Below are 21,005 nucleotides of genomic sequence, written 5' to 3'. Positions count from 1 at the left end.
ATATATATATATAGAGAGAGAGAAACAGAGAGAGAGGGAAAGAGAGAAAGAGAGTGGGTGGGTATACAGAGAGAGAAAGAGAGTGGGTGGGTATACAGAGAGAGAAAGAGAGTGGGTGGGTATACAGAGAGAGAAAGAGAGAGGTATACAGAAAGAGAGAGAGAGAAAGAGAGAGCGAGAAAGAGGGAGAGAGAGAGAGGAAGAGAGACCAGCCATGGGGATCAGACATCACTGTTTCCCTGACGTAGGTGTTGGGCCCCGCCTAGCCAACAAACGCATTAGGGAAAACACTGCCCACTGTCTAAGGGGAAAAAGATCTGACCTTTGCCATGCCTTGGGTACTAACAACCCACTCTCTGTAGGTCGACTCACAGCCAGGCTACTGTACCTGATAAAGCCTAAAGATACTGCCCACACTGTAGTGGAACCCACAGCCAGACAACAGATAAACTCTAATGATCCTGATAAAGCCTACAGATGGTGATGCACATCCTGCATGATTCCATTAGGAGTCCCTCATCCCACTCTGTTTCCCCTGGCCTCAGCGGCTTGACAGGGAGGAGGCCAGTGGATTAGGCCTACCCACATGATGATGGCTCCAAACATAGGTATTTTATTTGCTGCCACTCTAGCATAGCACAATGTACGCATCACTTGCATAGGGTTATCCACATGATATCAGTTACTTGGCTATGGGTGACTCCATTTTCGGAGAACTTCACGGACATTATTTTGTTTCACATTAAATCAATAGATACTATATCTATCCATAATAACGCTGTAGATAGTATGATAGCATAATTATCAGATTTGATTACAATAATTTACTTGAGAATAACATAGCCAACAGGAAGAGGAGAAACAGTGATGCTAAAAGGAATAGCCTCAGTAGCTGTGTTATACAAAGGTGAATAATGATATTTTGGGAGAGTGTCAAAGCATCAACTTATAGTGCTCTTCCAAAAAATATTTCTTAAAAAATCTCTCCACATTAAACAAGGATTGGTTGGTTAAAGTACTTGGCTGTGGAATGGAATGTGCAATCAGATGCGGCATCAAATCATTATTCTAGCAAGAATTGAATTACTTTGTTTCCCTCCCCACTCGTCATGTTGGATGTAGAATTATGGGGAGAGAACAGGGAAATAGATGACCACTGTGACATGGGATAATGAGATTCAAAGATTAATTTATAGCATTTCCTTTTTAGCATTGTTTACAATGTTCTTCAAGATCCATAATTTATTTTTTATATATATATTTTTTTGGGGGGGGGTCCCAATAGTTTATATTTTAAAGAAATATGTTTATTTTCAGATTTCTATATGACTTTTCCATTTCAATGTCTGTATCAAGATATTTCTTTGAAAAAAGTAGCGGTTGTAGAAAACTTTCAGCAGGACATAATTAATATTGAAAAATGCCTTTCTTTAATTTTGTCAAATTGGAAGAAAGCATAAAATACATTAATAAATTAAATCAAATGTGTATGATTTTGATTTTGGCAGTGCATTTTAATACATTGTTAGATTTGGGAGGATAATAGCTCATTATTAGGATCAGATTCTACAGTTGAAGTCGGAAGTTTACATACACATTAAAACTCCTTTTTTAACCACTCCACATTTCTTGTTAACAAACTATAGTTTTGGCAAGTCGGTTAGGACATCTACTTTGTGCATGACACAAGTAATTTTTCCGACATATGTTTACAGACAGATTATTTCACTCATAATTCACTGTTCCAGAGGGTCAGAAGAAAACATACACTAAGTTGACTGTGCCTTTAAACAGCTTGGAAAATTCCAGAAAATGGTGCATTGGTTTTAGACGCTTCTGATAGGATAATTGACATCATTTGAATCAATTGGAGGTGTACCTGTGGATGTAATTCAAGGCCTACCTTCAAACTCAGTGCCTCTTTGCTTGACATCATGGGAAAATCAAAAGAAATCAGCCAAGACCTCAAAAGAAATTGTAGAACTGCACAAGTCTGGTTCATCCTTGGGAGCAATTTCCAAACGCTTCATCTGTACAAACAATAGTACGTACGTATAAACACCATGGGACCACACAGCCGTCATACCGCTCAGGAAGGAGACGCGTTCTGTCTCCTAGAGATGAACATACTTTGGTGCGAAAAGTGCAAATCAATCCCAGAACAACAACAAAGGACCTTGTGAAGATGCTGGAGGAAACCCGTACAAAAGTATATATATCCACAGTAAAACGAGTCCTATATTGATATAACCTGAAAGGCCGCTCAGCAAGGAAGAAGCCACTGCTCCAAAACCGCCATAAAAAAGCCAGGCTACGGTTTGCAACTGCACATGGGGACAAAGATTGTACTTTTTGGAGAAATGTCCTCTGCTCTGATGAAACAAAAATAGAACTGTTCGGCCATAATGACCATAGTTATGTTTGGAGGAAAAAGGGGGAGGCTTGCAAGCCGAAGAACACCATCCCAACCGTGAAGTGTTGGTGTGGCAGCATCATGTTGTGTGGGTGCTTTGCTGCAGGAGGGACTGGTGCACTTCACAAACTAGATGGCATCATGAGGGAGGAAAATTATGTGGATATATTGAAGCAACATCTCAAGACATCAGTCAGGAAGTTTAAGCTTGGTCGCAAATGGGTCTTCCAAATGGACAATGACCCCAAGCATACTTCCACTGTGGCAAAATGGCTTAAGGACAACAAAGTCAAGGTATTGGAGTGTCCATCACAAAGCCCTGACCTCAATCCTATTGAAATTTTGTGGGCAGAACTGAAAAAGCGTGTGTGAGCAAGGAGGCCTACAAACCTGACTCAGTAACACCAGCTCTGTCAGGAGGAATGGGCCAACATTCACCCAAATGATTGTGGGAAGCTTCTGGAAGGCTACCCGAAATGTTTGACCCAAGTTAAACAATTTAAAGGCAATGCTACCAAATACTAATTGAGTGTATGTAAACTTCTGACCCACTGGGAATGTGATGAAATATACGAAGCTGAAATAAATAATTCTCTCTACTATTATTCTGACATTTCACATTTTTTAAATAAATGGTCATCCTGACCGAGCTAAGCCAGGAAATTTTTCTAGGATTAAATGTCAGGAATTGTGAAATACTGAGTTTAAATGTATTTGGCTAAGGTGTATGTAAACTTCCGACTTCAACTGTATGTAGATACCATCGGAATTTGCGTTCTTTCACAACAAATGACCATCAAGTGATTCTGAGAAAGGGAAGGAACTCTTACCAATTAATTTATAATTGGAATGGAGTATTAGTTGTCCTTCAATTGTGAGCTTCGGCTTTGTTACAGTCCATGAGACAGAGCTATACTTTCTTTGTTTGCACTCAAACCGCAAATGAATAATATACACTATCACTTGCAACTCATCATCAAGCTTTGATTATTTGAATCAGCTGTGTAGTGCTAGGACAAAAAACAAAATGTGCACCCGGTGGGGCCCCAGGATCGATTTTGGGAAACCCTGATTTATTTGAACCCCTATGAGCCTAGCACAGGGCTCTCATACCCTGTTGCTGGAGCTCTACCTTCCTGTAGGTTTTTGCTCCAACCGCAATCTAGCGCACCTCATACTTTATCTGACAAGAGCCATTAATACAAAAACATAAACACAAAATATATCCAATTCAATCACGAGTGCTGATCAATTAGTGCTTTTGAGGTCGGTTTGTTTTTGGTTCGATTATTAAAAAAGAATCACGGTTTCTACTTTGGTTTCGATATATTATTTTTTACATTAAATGCACTATGCATGATGTTGGTTGAACGCTGTAACAACACAGAGTAAAACAATGAATACAAGTCCCATGATGGTAGTGACTGCCCATTACTGCTTATCACTTATCACTTGCTTATCATTTATTCACATTACTTTACTTTAATAAAATATTCCAGTTGTTGTGTAGCCTATATTACATTTGTTTTATATGATGGCTTTATTATTTCATTCAAAGTCATCATCTCATCTCCATAGAGTTGCTGTCTATGCTGTCTGACAAAATCAATTTAGTAGTTCTATAAAGTAAATAAGGCATACTTTTATGGATTATGGTCATTGTAGTTAATTACCACATTTTCTGCGCTAAACTATGTACAACCTTGGCCTGTTGGAAACTACAACTCCGTACTGCATCGTTTGATCTGATATACCTCTAGAGAAACTGAGCAATGTGCGCATTGAGCTCACAGAAAAAAAAACCAGAACGAAATGGAATTCAAATAATGGAACTAACTTGGGTCAATTCATTGTTAAAAATAAATAAAAACTAACCAGAATTTTGATTAATCCCTCAGCACTATAAATCACAGATATTACTTTGGAGTGACCTGTATAAGTCAAACTCTCCTCCAACACAATGCCAAAACATGATTCACCTTCCTCTGTGCAGCCCACTTCTAAACAGAGATAAAAACACACTCTAATCACCGTGACTTATGGAGCGATGTGATCTATTGACAGTGACCTTGTCTGATCCGGGGCCGGGCGGGGGAGCTGGTCTGTTTAGGGGCGTAGTAGTTTCCATCTTCAGCTCCTGATCTAGAATGTTCCACTCAAGTGGCTTTCAATGAACCTGCTGACTTGCTCATCATTTATCTGGCTAGACGTCTGTTTGGCTCGGCCTACCCCGGCAACACAGCACTCCGATCCTCCCCTTCTGAACCCCTCCCCGTCTACACCTCTCAGCCCACCCCGTCTACTGTACACCTCTCAGCCCACCCCGTCTACACCTCTCAGCCCACCCCGTCTACACCTCTCAGCCCACCCCGTCTACACCTCTCAGCCCACCCCGTCTACACCTCTCAGCCCACCCCGTCTACACTTCTCAGCCCACCCCATCTACACCTCTCACCCCACCCCGTCTACACCTCTCAGCCCACCCCGTCTACACCTCTCAGCCCACCCTGTCTACACCTCTCAGCCCACCCCGTCTACACCTCTCAGCCCATCCCGTCTACACCTCTCAGCCCACCCTGTCTACACCTCTCAGCCCACCCCGTCTACACCTCTCAGCCCACCCTGTCTACACCTCTCAGCCCACCCTGTCTACACCTCTCAGCCCACCCCGTCTACACCTCTCAGCCCACCCCGTCTACACCTCTCAGCCCACCCCGTCTACACCTCTCAGCCCACCCCGTCTACACCTCTCAGCCCACCCCGTCTACACCTCTCAGCCCACCCCGTGTACACCTCTCAGCCCACCCCGTCTACATCTCTCAGCCCACCCCGTCTACACCTCTCAGCCCACCCCGTCTACACCTCTCAGCCCACCCCGTCTACACCTCTCAGCCCACCCGGTCTACTGTACACCTCTCAGCCCTCCCTGTCTACACCTCTCCGCCCACCTCGTCTACACCTCTCAGCCCACCCTGTCTACACCTCTCAGCCCACCCTGTCTACACCTTTCAGCCCACCCTGTCTACACCTCTCAGCCCACCCTGTCTACACCTCTCAGCCCACCCGTCTACACCTCTCAGCCCACCCCGTCTACACCTCTCAGCCCACCCCGTCTACACCTCTCAGCCCACCCCGTCTACACCTCTCAGCCCACCCCGTCTACACCTCTCAGCCCACCCCGTCTACACCTCTCAGCCCACCCCGTGTACACCTCTCAGCCCACCCCGTCTACATCTCTCAGCCCACCCCGTCTACACCTCTCAGCCCACCCCGTCTACACCTCTCAGCCCACCTCGTCTACACCTCTCAGCCCACCCCGTCTACACCTCTCAGCCCACCCCGTCTACACCTCTCAGCCCACCCCGTCTACACCTCTCAGCCCACCCCGTCTACACCTCTCAGCCCACCCTGTCTACACCTCTCCGCCCACCCCGTCTACACCTCTCAGCCCACCCCGTCTACACCTCTCAGCCCACCCCGTCTACACCTCTCAGCCCACCCTGTCTACACCTCTCAGCCCACCCCCCGGGCTGTGTGGGAGTGAGACAGAGCTTCCTTGGGGAGATGATACTGTTTGCTATGGGTCCAGGGGAGGGGAAATAGAGATGGAACATTCCACCCCTGTTTGTTTTCGCCTCTTCCTAAAGCACTCGTTTGCTTGGTAACCAGGCAGTTGGAGCTGGTCGGCATTTCTCTTGCAGTCCGTTCGCCTCCTACCTGGTCGTGCCTTGGAGTGCCTCTCTCCAGAGCTGTACTCATGGAGTCAGGCTCAGCTCTATAACTCAACTCACTGCCTGCCTGCCTGCCTGCCTGCCTGCCTGTCTTTCTGCCTGCCTGCCTGTCTGCCTGCCTGCCTGCCTGCCTGCCTGTCTGCCTGCCTGCCTGCCTGCCTGTCTGTCTGTCTGTCTGTCTGTCTGTCTGTCAGCCTGCTGCTTCTGCTAATAAAACAAAGTGCAATGCAATGTCAGGCTCAGCGCTATAACTCAACTCACAGCCTGCGAGAACTGCCTGTTAGTCTGACAGCTTCTCCTCTCTGATAATTGAGCAGATAGTTTTGTTTAAAAGCAACCTGGTCAAAAAACTAAGGGATAGACTACTAGTGCATTGCTTTGTCATTGAATCAAAGCCTGTGGGTTGAGTTCTCCAGTCTCTAATAGATTGAGCCAGGGGACAGAGTGATTGAGCCAGAGGTCAGAGTGATTGAGCCAGGGGACAGAGTGATTGAGCCAGGGGACAGAGTGATTGAGCCAGGGGGAGGACTGACTGAGCCAGGGGACAGAGTGATTGAGCCATTGGTCAGAGTGATTGAGCCAGGAGACAGAGTGATTGAGCCATGGGACAGAGTGATTGAGCCAGGGGACAGAGTGATTGAGCCAGGGGTCAGAGTGATTGAGCCAGGGGACAGAGTGATTGAGCAAGGGGTCAGAGTGATTGAGCCAGGGGCCAGAGTGATTGAGCCAGGGGCCAGAGTGATTGAGCAAGGGGTCAGAGTGATTGAGCCAGGGGCCAGAGTGATTGAGCCAGGGGACAGAGTGATTGAGCCAGGGGACAGAGTGATTGAGCCAGGGGTCAGAGTGATTGAGCCAGGGGACAGAGTGATTGAGCCAGGGGACAGAGTGATTGAGCCAGGGGACAGAGTGATTGAGCCAGGGGTCAGAGTGATTGAGCCAGGGGACAGAGCGATTGAGCCAGGGGTCAGAGTGATTGAGCCAGGGGACAGAGTGATTGAGCCAGGGGTCAGAGTGATTGAGCCAGTGGTCAGTGTGATTGAGCCAGGGGACAGAGTGATTGAGCCAGGGGACAGAGTGATTGAGCCAGGGGACAGAGTGATTGAGCCAGGGGACAGAGTGATTGAGCCAGGGGTCAGAGTGATTGAGCCAGGGGTCAGAGTGATTGAGCCAGGGGTCAGAGTGATTGAGCCAGTGGTCAGTGTGATTGAGCCAGGGGACAGAGTGATTGAGCCAGGGGCCAGAGTGATTGAGCCAGGGGTCAGAGTGATTGAGCCAGGGGTCAGAGTGATTGAGCCAGGGGTCAGTGATTGAGCCAGGGGACAGAGTGATTGAGCCAGGGGACAGAGTGATTGAGCCAGGGGGCAGAGTGATTGAGCCAGGGGGCAGAGTGATTGAGCCAGGGGACAGAGTGATTCAGGGGTCAGAGTGATTGAGCCAGGGGCCAGACTGATTGAGCCAGGGGACAGAGTGATTGAGCCAGGGGACAGAGTGATTGAGCCAGGGGACAGAGTGATTGAGCCAGGGGATAGAGTGATTGAGCCAGGGGACAGAGTGATTGAGCCAGGGGACGGAGTGATTGAGCCAGGGGACAGAGTGATTGAGCCAGGGGACGGAGTGATTCAGCCAGGGGACAGAGTGACTGAGCCAGGGGCTGGAGTGATTTAACTTTTGCAATATTTCATTATTGAGCACAACAAGAACCTCTTTGATATGAAAAGCATGAATCCCTATGGTGACAAACTGGTTGGAATGTTAAATAGAAAGTAACCAGGGCAAGGCAGTTAGACGACGGAGCCTACATCTGCTTTTGATGCTGAGTGTAGCCGTTGAAAGGTGTCTGTTTTCATACTATAATCGCTAACATCAAGCGCTCTGCTCTTCTGTTCAGGCTGAGGCTGTTCAAGCTGAAGGTGCTCAGGCTCAGGGGCATAGGACTTCCCTGGTGCTCCCTACAATCTATTATTTCACATCAAATAATGGCAGGGTTCTTTTTACATGAACTACTACCAATTGAAGATGCCATTAATATCTTAACTGACCAGTAATCTTAACTACTTTGGCAACAGGCCAAAGTAGCCAGTAGTGTTGAAACTGACAAGGTGTTGACTTCCCACAGGTTGTGATAACCTACTGATGGAAACAACCCACCATACATCCCTACTATTCTTACTGTATCAAAAACTTGCTGCTGAGTATCACTCTCTTGCCATTTATCCTGGCTTTTTCCATGTCTCTGTCCAACCCTACTGCGTCAATCTGCTTTGACTATCCATAGCCCCTCCCTGCCTTGATGATGGATCTGACTTCAATTGCGTTACTAACTGTTAATAGAGGGAAATATACTGTTCAATAACACCCACTTCTGTTAGCACAGGATAATTCACTCCATATTTTATCGGCTCAACTTACAGAGTGGTGCCAATGTCATTGTGCTGTGGCATACTACAACGTGAGTGAGTGAGATTGCTAAATCTTCTGTGTCCATAGGAGGAAACACAAACATATTTTAATACCCAGGTTTCAGTGTTTACGGTCTTGTTCTCCAACGTGTCATTTAGAACATAACAGGAGAGCCAACGACTCTTCGCACAATAGAGGAACTGTTGAAGGACATGGCCGTAATGAGCATGTTTCCATCCATCATTTAAAGTCCCACGGAACACAAGTGCCAGTGTCGAGGAGCGCTGTGTTAGCCAGCAGCACCCTTTTTCTCGAAAGGATCTATATTTACAGTATAACACAGAAATAAATATCAAATTACTGGCCTTTTCTGAAACAGAATCTTTCCTTGAATCAAGATATTTGGGGTTCTGTAATTCTCAATAACCCAGCTATTAATGTGTCCTTTCCTGGAAGGCGAATGTAATACCACGGAACCCGGCCAAACTGACCGACTCCATCCAAGTGCAAGCAGCACAGAGAGAAAGCATTAGGCTTGTGGTTCCCTGATCTTTCACTCTTCAGAAAACGACGGCATCTCCCCCGATCCAAAATGAAGACTGGATCATTGAGAAGAGGAAAGGTTTAGTGTTCATAATTTGGGGATTTGAATGAAAAACTTCAGCAGGAGCAGAACAGGGACCTTTTCCTAGGAGTTGATTATGTGGGAGGAGAAGGAAAAGGATTGGAATGTTTGTCTACTAAGGAGGTGTATTCCATGACTTCATATCCCACACTGAACAACACTACTGTCATAAATACAACACAATTAGAGAGCACGGCTACTCTCAATGTTCACTAATTGTAAATATCAAACTAGTATCATAAACAAGCGGCATTGAAAAACCCAATGGCAGGTTGACAATAAGGTGTTTACGGAAAGCACTAAATAGGGCCACTTTTAGAAGTGGAAGTTGACATGCAGCAGTGCTGGTTGATGTGGTGTCCCATGATGACCCAGTAAGAGACATGAAAACCCTGAGCTAAATACTGACTGAATGGCCATCCAATGACCTTTCTACCTACAGTACTGGAGCAGGTGACCTCACAGGTAATTCACCCATGGAGGACCTGGTAGCAGCCAATCACGAACCAGTGTGAGTCATACTGTACAGTACCAGTACCCATCGTCTGGCTCTAGTTCTGAGAGACTGTAGTGAAACATCCCTGGTTTCACTGCCACAGATTATCATAGAGGACAGTATGGCTACTGTAGAGAACAAGGAATCGCTCTCTCTCTCTCTCTCTCTCTCTCTCTCTCTCTCTCTCTCTCTGTCTCCCTCTCAGGGTATAGGATAGAGGGAAGCATCCCTCTAAAGTTAAAGTACATGCCTGACTGAGTTAAGGCTTTGACCATAGATGTGGCCGGGTTCATGAGTCAAATAATTAGAAGAAGTCATACAAATGGTCTAAAAGCATAAGCAGCAGAGGGAAGAAAATAAGATCCAGTAAGAGACATGCAGTAGCCTGATCATGTTCTCAGTGATAAGCAAGGCATTCCCCGCGGTGCTGTTCTCTTCAAGTCTCTCTGAAGCTTGGCAAAAAAAGAAAAGATGAAAAAGAAGTGCAAAAGAGATGCTGAAAACAGAAGAAAATGAGACGAGACCCTTTACTAAAGCGCCAGAATTACAACAAAGAAAAATGCTTTTAGAGGGGTTGGAGCTAAGTCAGCCGCTCTTAAATAGCAGTGATTGTTAACAGAGCTATTGGATTAAATGCATAGTCAAACCGCACTTTAACAGCAACAAAACATTTGTAAATGAAAGGAAATTTATAAAAGTCCTTGTAAAAAAAGCCATGCAGAAGAGCTCTGCAGAATGCCGTTTCCAACGAAAACACCGTAAATGTAAATGTAAATGTTTGTCTGTTTGTAGCTTGTTCTGACTGTATGTACACACACACACACACACACACACACACACGCATACACACACACAAACCAAGCAATGGACACAACTAGTTTCCTAAGATGAACAACAGATGTGGCCATCTACAGTATTTTGGTTCAACAACGTTCTCTACAATAATACCATTGGTTGTCTCCTCATTTGCTATATCATTTTTCCACCATACTTTTTCCCCATTAGACTTTAGTGCTTCTGGTAACCTCTCCATAACTTTGGTACAGCCAGCAATGTACGGCATACTTTTAACCAGAAGTTCAATGCAAATCTTACATCAACAGAAACCAAGCCATGCTGCAGAAAAGTAACAGTGTGAATTGAGATGAGGACACACCGGACTGGAATATGTTGGAATGGTAACATAATGAAGACGTGTTTGAGTTTGAGTTGAGTGCACTAAGCAACCATTGACAATATGTATGGTTATACAATAGAGTTGTACTCAGTTGGTTAAAGTTTGACTCTGATGTGTACAGCTTGGGTTTGGCTTGTGAAGAGCCATTTTTCACAAGGCTACGGGGGTCGGGGCTTGGTAGTGTATTGAGTTCTGCTCTAAGGCTACCATTTAGAGAAGGCTCCATTCAAAATGTAACATGTTTTCCATCACAGCTTCAATGACCGATGACTACCATTGCAATCAGGGTGGGAAAGGTACTCTTTGGTCCACCAGTCACCGGTGGATGCCCTAATTTTACCAGACACACAATTTGTTTACCAGATAAATAACAGAAAACACTGTACCCCATCCCGCTTTCACCACTGTAGCATTGAGATTCTCTTTTTCAGAGATGACACACACACACACACGTTGTTGTTGCTTTTTTACATGTTGTCTTTGGGGACATTTTGTTTTACTACTCCCAAATGCTCTGTGTGACCACCCTCCAATGTGGCTGGTAAGAATAGACATTCTACCAGCCAATTCCAAAATCTACAAACATTTGGCTGGTGGCTGGTGTTAATTTCCCACCCTGATTGCAATCCAGTCCTCCCTGCAAATAAGATTTGAAGTAACTCTTAAAATGTCAGCCTCATGCCTCCCCACAAATGTAGCAAACTTATTTTAGTTTTATTATAATTGGTATTGTTTTTATTTCAATTGGTTCCCCCCCAATGGTCATGCTGCTCCCCCTATTGTCATTCCCCCCCCCCCACCCCCTCAACAGTCTTTCTCTGCCTCCACTCCAATGGACATGTATTTATTCATCACTGTTACAGTTATGATTTCTGTTTCTATTGTTGTTGTTTTTTATTACCATTTTCATTATTTTATTCCACTTAGTCCTGCATGTTGGAGCTCGGAGCCTAAGATGTTCTCTGTACCCTGCGATCACACCTACAACCCTGTACATGTGACAATGAAACACTCTGAATCTAAATCTGACATACATGTCTTTCTGAGTTGAAGACATTACAGCGTCAGACCATAGTGCAGCAGACAAGGATCTCCCCCTCCAAAGCCAAATCCCCCCCCAGCCTTGAGACAGGCCCAAGGTGCCCAGACTGACCTACTCGCAGCTCCTGTCCGAAGACAGTCCTCTCCCCCAGGGCGGAACAATTCCACCGGCCGTAGCGAAACTGGTACTGACACTCGTTGATGCCCAGCTGGGCGCCCTCCCCCACCACGATGATGGCATCCGGGCGGCTCTGGCAGATGGCCCTCTGACGAGGGGCCAGCCCAGGGATCTTGTTGCAGATGATGTTGGCACCCAATGCCACCACGGAAGACAGGGCCCTATGGATCGGGAGGTAAAGACACATGCACATACATACGCACGCACGCGCACACACACACACACACACACACACACACACACACACACACACACACACACACACACACACACACACACACACACACACACACACACACACATAGTCAGTCAGTGCTACTGCAGGATAGATTACATAGACTTTAGGCCTCTCCAGACCAGGAATAAATTAAATCAAAGCCTTGATGAGCATTCCTTAATTACTCAGTGCTGTTTTATATGATGATTATATTACAATTTAATAGATTAGAGGTGAGATAGCAAAGAGAGCATCTGAAACCAATATCTGACGCTGCAGAGGATTGTAAAACAGATCCAAGGCAGAAAATGACATTGTGTTTATTTGCTTACTGACAATGCCTCTCCGCATTGGTTTGGCTCGTGATCGTAGAGAAATGAGTTGGGAGTTTTGCGTTAATTGTTAGGTAACATGGCTAGAATTGTTTCCAGGCATGAGGGAGCTGGGCAAGCCTTGCACCGGCACAACCGTGCCTTCAATTTGTAACTGGGCTTCTCAACCAAGAAGTCACACACAACTATGTTATCCCGACGAATTTGAGATTGATCTGTTTAAAGCACGCATGCAGTGTACTGCACCGCCTAGAAATATCTTTCCTGTGCGAGATTTCTTTCCTTTATCCACATTTTGAGAGCTATGCTACAGTATGCCTGGCTAATAGCAAGGTTTCCGACACCAGCCTCTCTGCAAGCCCAATGAGGTATAAGTCCTCGAGGGTTAACCCTAGACCAAGCAGCCATTTAACCCGTGACATGACACCTTGGAGCTTCTGCTCCTCAGAGGCTGTTCTGTAGCACCTCTGATCACCGCCTTGGGACTTAATATCATCCCTGTTCCTAACACATGTTGGGTTTGGAACAGTCATGTACCAGAAAACAGACGGCTAAACAAATGGGGTTATTTCTCCATCAGAGTGTTTATAGCCATCCAAACCCTGCAGATACATGCCTTTCAAACATGTCAGTAGGAGCCGTAAAAGAGCATGAAGACGAATGCCAGCTTTGATGTCTGACGTAGGCCTTCAAGGGCTTTACCACAAGCAGGGCAGGCTGATGCAGGCAAGTTGTGTGTCAGCGAAAAACGACAGTAGGGGTAGAGAGAGAGAGAGAGAGAGAGAGAGAGAGAGAGAGAGAGAGAGAGAGAGAGAGAGAGAGAGAGAGAGAGAGAGAGAGAGAGAGAGAGAGAGAGAGAGGGAGAGAGAGAGATAAAGGGGAGAGAGAGAGAGGGAGAGAAGAGAGAAAGGGGGGAGAGAGAGAGGGGGAGAAGAGAGAAAGGGGAGAGAGAGGAGAGAGGGAGAGAAGAGAGAAAGGGGAGAGAGAGGAGAGAGGAAGAGAAGAGAGAAAGGGGGAGAGAGGAGAGAGGGAGAGAAGAGAGAAAGGGGAGAGAGAGGAGAGAGGAAGAGAAGAGAGAAAGGGGGAGAGAGGAGAGAGGGAGAGAAGAGAGAAAGGGGGAGAGAGGAGAGAGGGAGAGAAGAGAGAAAGGGGGAGAGAGGAGAGAAGGGAGTGTGACAAAGAAAAGAGGGAGAGAAGAGAGAGCGGGGTCGACTGCATTTTGTGGATTCCCCTTCAAAACGATTATGGAAAAAAACCATACTGCCCCTCTGACTCAAACAACCCAAAGAGTGAATGAATATTGATTGTAAATTGGTTATGGCCAAACATGTTCATCTTGATTGTTTGGCTCTCTCCAGATAGAAAATAAACCTTGAATGTAAAACCACATGACATGTTCAAATTAAACCATAACGGCAACCAGTCATCTCTAGCAACAAGAAATACTTCTGTCTAATTCAGGCTCTTTGGTACTTCATCTGCACTAGAGGAGGATGTACTATGGATGTGTTGTGGGTGAGCTTCAGTTGCAAAAGTTGTTTAAAATTCTTACAGATTCAAACATTTAAGCCCAATGAACTCAAATGAACTGCAAAAGGATTTCATTAGTTCAAAAGAGATGATTCAGACATCCCTGCTTTCTTCAAAACTGCTGTGCATCCTAAGCAACATATACCTCTCTGTTTTTCATATCCAAAACCATATGATAAATGAAGCTCACTCATGCTTTGATCTTTGCAAAGATAACATAACCACCATGCAGGCGTTAAGAAATCAGGTGCATAATCAAAGTCTGGCAAATGCCTTTAGAAATCTCAGCTTCATATCCATCCAAAACTGAAATTGAGATATAAAGCAAATCATTTGTGAAGCACAGAGCACTAAAATAACTCTGCATACCTCTCAAACCTGCTGTTCCTCGATGTCTACTAAACAAAACCATTCAAATGCTCCACCAACCTTCTCTACTGTAAAACAACCCCCATGGAGTTAGTGGTTTAAATGTATGTTGGAATCATATACTGCATTATGCTAATGTTTATGAGGTCAGGTGCAATGTGACTGAAGCTCTAGCAAGGTAAACAGATGCTCTGGATTACACCACGTGACACAGTCAGGAGAACAAAAGAGTTTGGCAGACATAGATCCCAAATATCCTATAACAACAATAATAACAGTAATACCTGTGTGTCGCTTCTCGGTCAGCAATGAGTCACTGTGCACCTCACTGACTATTACAGTGATTATGAGGAGCTTAATGATGTTGCTATTGTTCTCTTGGGTAATAGTATCCTTGCCATTTCCAGCTGCCAATTCCCAGTATCACTATCTAACATGGGCTTGCAAAAGCAGCAGACAATGCAAAACAGAGCGTTCCTCAGTTAAGCTGTTAAATCCCTGCATCATCAAAGTGCACAAATGCGATTCTGTTTGCTTAGTGACAACTCTGTGTGCACAGTAGCAGTTTGCGACAGAGAGCACTGCAATAGACACAGCTAGGAGCCCCATTGCCTGCTCAAATTAGATATTGTGAATATGTGTTAACCAAAAAATGTGTTAACCAAAAATGTGTTAACCAAAAAATGTGTTAACCAAAAAATGTGTTAACCAAAAATGTGTTAACCAAAAATGTGTTATCCGGTCTTCATATCGTTAGGTTAAGTACTTTTGGTAAATGTTTTGAATGAAAAAAAAAGATCTACAATATATACTAAACAGAAATACTGTATAAACGCAACATGTAAAGTGTTGGTCCCATGTTTAATGAGATGAAATAAAAGATCTCAGAAATTTTCCAAAAGCACAAAAGCTTATAAGTCTCAAATGTTGTGTACAAATTTGTTTAAATCCCTGTTAGTGAGCATTTCTCCTTTGCCAAGGTAATCTATTCACCTGACAGGTGTGGCATATCAAGAAGATGATTAAACAGCATGATCATTACACAGGTGCACCTTGTGCTGCATGGGGACAATAAAAGGCCACTCTAAAATTGGCATGCTGACTGCAGGAATGTCCACCAGAGCTGTTGCCAGAGAATTTAAAGTAAATTTCTCTACCATAAGCCTCCAACGTCATTTTAGATCATTATTTCAGCATGTCCAACCGGTCTCACAAGCGCAGACCACGTGTAACCACACCATCCCTGGACCTGTACATCCTGCTTCTTCACCTGCGGGATTGTCTGAGACCAGTGACCTGGACAGCTGAAGAAACTGAGGAGTATTTATGTCTGTAATAAAGGCCTTTTGTGGCAAAAAAACTATTTCTGATTGGCTGGGCCTGGCTCCCTAGTGGGTGGGCCTATGCCCTGTCATGTGAAATCCATAGATAAGGGACTAATGAATTTATTTAAATTGACTGATTTCTTTATATGAACTGTAACTCAGTAAAATTGTTGATATTATTGCATGTTGCATTCATATTTTTGTTCATTATAGAAACAATTCTGCTACCAGAAATGTACAGTAGGCTATGTAGGGATGTTAACAATAGCAAATCCAAGGATTCCCACAGTGTATTATTGTGCAGGCAAAACCTTCCATTATAAAGTGTTGGGTTGGATGGGGCTACACACACCTATTCCATCAGAGAAAATGCCTTTGATAGGACACAGCATTAAGCTCACAGGTATGTCTCACTGAGAAACAAGATGTCCGACACAAAGTGCTCCAGTGGCAAATTGCTGGAATATCAATTGTGAAACGAAATAAACCTGTAAGATTTGTTTTGTGGAAATTAAGGATATGAATTAATAATATTTACCTTAATTAAAAACAAATAGTTATCTAATGAAAAGCTTTTAAAACGTGCGTAATATATGTAGGCCTATTTGAAGGCAAGATAAATGAGAAGAACAGCAATGGAGCTCGTTTTCATGTCTTATTCCACGTTGATGTTATTAGGGTTTAATATGGAACAAAACGTATTTCTAAAGTTCCCCGTTTTAAAAACCGTATACTGATCCTATTTGGTGACGTGGTGCAATAAAGGCAACTTTAAATGTGTGATTGACCTTAATTGAATATGATTTAATTGAATGATAGCGTACTCTGACTAATCCCTCTGTGTGAGGATGAGTCATTTGCCACCCATACAGTTCACCAAATGTCAATGTGAGTTGAACCATATAAACATGAGTTGCACATGTAATGAGAGAGAAAGGAGCACCTTGGAGGATGGATCACAATCCTCTCTTTTCTTTTTCCACTTTAAAAACATCCTCATCCTTAAACCTATTTTATTTGCTGTACTGTACTGTAATTAAGCATGTTTAAATGATCAATTCAAACGATGGTATGTAGTTTATAATGTGCAAATCCATACTAAACATAGGCATAGCCACTTTTAACTGCAACCATAAACCACATATATTTTAACATCAAGTTTGGGGTCTCCAGCAACATCAAATTTGGGGGCTCCAGGATGGATTCAAAGTATGGTTCGGTAATTATTTTTAAACCGAAAATAAAACGTTATCTTGCGAGAGCAACTGATTCAATGACGCAAGTATTATGACTAGTGTCAATCACGTGCATACATGTCAGAGACCGATGTTTTACAGCCACTTTTCCAGATGTGGCTTTAAATTATACCTTGGTAGATCTGCATAAAACCATGAGTGATGTAATGCATAAATCCGAATCCATATCCAAAACTGTGACAGGTAATAATCCAATGCATGCGTAAAAGCTATTCATACCTTCGGGGTTTGCTAACATAGGGGGAAAAATGAAATAATGTTCTCTCTCCATGTAATTGTCTTGAACATCTCTGCCACTCTGTGGCCAAATGAAACCGTGTCCAACCGTCATTACAATGTTTTAAGGAGGATTTGGGTCTTTAAGAAGAATAAATAGACCTAACAAAAAAGTATTTATATTACCTCATCAGAAGCAAGTCCTGTGTTACAACCTGCCCATAAAATAGGACTTCGGGTAATTGACATCGACGTATAACTCGATCCGTTATTTACCACGTGGACCGGAGGGATTCCCCAGCTACCTGAAGCATACATGTATGCTTTGATAACGAATAGATGTTGAGTATAATTGTGTCATTTTAAACGGTAAAGTCTTTAGAACACAATCGAATGTCTGGAAATACCCAATATTCAATCAAATTCGGTGCGTAAAATGCACAGCCAAGCAGAAAAGCGCTGACATCGAAATAATGTTGAATCTTCAGTTTGATATAACCTAGTTGCCTTAAATGACTTGTTCTATATTCAACAATGTTGTATGTTCTATATTCAAACCGTTTTTATTAGGGACGTACGCTGTGGAAGCAAACAACCATACCTTAACCAACAACCTGCGCCAATCTTTCAGAGAGAGATTTAACAACAGAATTATCCATCAAGTACATCGAAAATGAAATTCATATAGGCCTACTCAGTATGTCTTGGAACACAAAAGCACACAAGTGAGCTAACTAAGGGGCCCGTTGATTGGGTCAACTTACAGGTAGCTCCCACTCGTAAGGACGAGGAAGATCTGTGGATAGTAGACTGACAGCAGTACACCGCGCGACGACAAGATGATCATGATGACATTGAACAAATGGCCGCTTTCTGATGGAGTGAAAAGAAATACTGTGATAAACTCCTTTTTAATTCCTTGATGTCGCTCGTTTTAGTTCCCCTTTGCTCCAAAATCAAAGAGCTGACTCCCCGTTTGCTGCGATGCGTTTGCGGTGCTTGCTTGAGTGGCGGTGCTATGCAGCTCCCAGTCCCAGGGCCGTGAGTGTGCAGCGGGCGCGGAGATTGGCTCTGTCATCTCTCAGCGGTAGAGGCTGTTACAGAGTGTGGTTTCCGAGCCGGAATGATGATGGTTTTAGGGATTTTGGATGGCAGAAAAGTGCCTTTCTTCACTCTCATGAGAGTCGTGGCTGCCATTGGGCAGAGAGAGACACTGCTATCCGCCCACTTCTGCGCCACAACAGAACCATGGGGTGATAGTGATCCGCTGCTACCCTGGACAAGCTGTATTTCATTCATCAAATCAAACTCCAAAGTAAACAAACACTGGCGCACTCAGTGACGGTTTCATCTTTAGGCCTACTGATTCACACACACATCATCAGGGTGAGAAAAAAAACGTCCGTGCGTAATGGCGTAAAGCAAATATATTCAATTGTATTGCAAACATTTTATCCAATGCTTGTTCAAAAAGTTCATGTGACCATATCGTTATTTAATTAATAGGCATACATTGTGAATAGCCTAATAACTAACTGTATATAAATGATCAATTAATATGATGTGTTATTAATGGCTTCAGTCTATCCATAAAAGAGTACTGCAGGTTAAGGTTTTAATACCATCAAGCTCTCACAGTCTCACTGCAGAATTAGACGTTTTAATACACAGGATCCGCAAGGTGCATCTTTGCGTTGAACCCGGTGAATGAAAGGCTCTGTCTGCACAATCGCTTCAGCCCAACGTGATTTCACTCGTCACCTGCAGACTCCACGTATTGTGTGTGAAGAGGTCATCGTGAAAGATTTTCCCAGGCTGATGGAGGGGGGTAGTAGGCGCGGGAATGAACTAACTGGTTTTGCTTGATGAAACCATGAGATATCTGGTGACGCTTCACTTGGAGTGATTTTTTCCTATTTGAACTGTTTAGATATGAATACCCGTGGAGGTTATCCGTTAGGCCTATTTCACTCAAGGATCACAGCAATGGAACGAGCTGGGGAATGACACCTGTTGTTTTGATAACTATGACATGGCTATGGATTCTGGTATGAGGAGCAACGCTAGTCTGAAAGGCTTACCTCTTGTTGAAATAAATGTGTTTTATTTTTTATGAACTGGTTGCATATCATTTTTCTCTATGAGGTATGGCATCTCTTTTTGTTTTTGCAAACACAGAACATGTATAAATCATCTCTCTTTATGCATCAAGGTGAGCTATTGCAAAACAGGTAAAAACTCAGTCTAGGCTGTGGAATGTGGAAATACAACTCAACCAGTCTGTCGCTATTAATGAAGGAATGCAGCAGTGAGCCGGAGCGGTGGAGACAGACAGCGGGTCAAATGATCTCGCTATAGAGCGACAGACCAACCAGACTCTGAGCAGATGAACAACAACTCTAATTGAATATGGATTCATCTTCTTTGGGGGTTTTTGCAAACCGCTAAATAATTGGACGGCTTTTACGCAAGCGTCCAGAAGTTGTCCCTGATGGCTATGGGTGTCAGGTTCATTTGAACACTGACATGGACGGAAAACACAGAGTTTTTTTTAGTTAGTTTGTTATATGTCATTTAGGTCAAAAGGGCAGGTGCGTCGAATTATTGCCCGAATTACACTGCATTTGTATGCATTCAGAATATCCATAGCCGTATGTGGTACAGCGTGTTGTAGGCTATATTTAAAATAGTAATACACACAACAAAGCAACATAAACATATTGACAGTTGCAATAAGTACATTTACACTTACCCAAGCCTTAAGTAGATGATGCCAAAACACAAGATGACGTAAAAAGTCCACCTTCGGAGGGGTCTGTGCATGATCATAACCGCTTCTGGGACTGGCCATTCACTAGAATGAAATGGTCACGCTTACGTTCACATTGGCAACACTACAATACCTAACCTTTCCAGATGCAGATAGGCCTGTAACTTCTGTTTTCCAAAATGTCAAATCTAAACACCTTTGAAATATTTAGCCGTCTGAAATCCATTGTCAACGCGTCACAGGTGAGAGTCGCAGAGTGATGTTGATCCAAAACGTGCGTGTTAAAAAACGAAACACTTATGAGAGTGAGAGAGAGGGGTCGAGGAGAAAGATGAGTTCTCGAGTGAAGCGTTCTTATATTTCGTCCTTTGTATCAAAGTAGGGCAAGTTATGTATTCTCACTTGTTCTTGCTAGCGCCAGGTACATTTACACCCGGTGCAATGTCCTCTTTTTCAATAGAATCTCGCTGTATTGAAGCCGTGACACATCGGTTGCAGTTCCTCTCCCTTGACGACATCTTAAATTCTTTCCATGTAGCTGCAGGTACTCTAATACAGGTAACAAAAGTCCTATCCACGCCTCCTCCTTTGAACTGGTATGGATATGCAGGGGATGGGACGGGCTTCGGGGTTGAGCTGAACACGTGCAGTTGTTGTACAGTAACATACAGATAACCGAACCGAAACGGCCTTATATACTGTAGGCTAGTTGAGGTTGCAACCTTGGGTATTGCCCACCAGGAGATAGACTATCCTCATCAAGTAGCCAATCAATGGTAGCGATTAGTTTACATTGTGACTAGTGAGTAGAAGAGTACTCTGCATTTCATTCGTATAGCAACAACAAACCTTCTATGGCACATTTTATGAATTATAGACAATATGTAAAGCTCATTAGGGAAATGTGTTTCTTATTTTTCGATAGATCA

At 43.9% G+C, this 21,005-nt stretch overlaps 1 protein-coding gene across 2 annotated transcripts in view; it reads right to left on the bottom strand.

The window, feature by feature from the left end:
- LOC115192675 (protein Wnt-7b) overlaps positions 1 to 20,721 on the bottom strand; it is a 46,913-nt gene extending 26,192 nt beyond the window's left edge. The window contains exons 1-2 of one of the 2 annotated variants that reach the window (XM_029751433.1): positions 20,059 to 20,721; positions 11,996 to 12,222 (exon numbers count right to left, since the gene is read on the bottom strand). In XM_029751433.1, the coding sequence (XP_029607293.1) occupies positions 11,996 to 12,222; positions 20,059 to 20,135 (304 nt within the window). In that variant the 5' untranslated portion in view covers positions 20,136 to 20,721. Of the gene's footprint in view, positions 1 to 11,995; positions 12,223 to 18,070; positions 18,432 to 20,058 lie in introns of those variants that run through there. The other variant, XM_029751432.1, reaches the window with a different exon arrangement.
- Between the last annotated feature and the right edge of the window lie 284 nt (positions 20,722 to 21,005).

This window comes from Salmo trutta, chromosome 4 (genome assembly GCF_901001165.1).
Source record: "Salmo trutta chromosome 4, fSalTru1.1, whole genome shotgun sequence".
Taxonomy (NCBI): domain Eukaryota; kingdom Metazoa; phylum Chordata; class Actinopteri; order Salmoniformes; family Salmonidae; genus Salmo; species Salmo trutta.
Note: the sequence above shows the minus strand (reverse complement) of the source record. Positions and strands in the feature narration are given on the sequence as shown.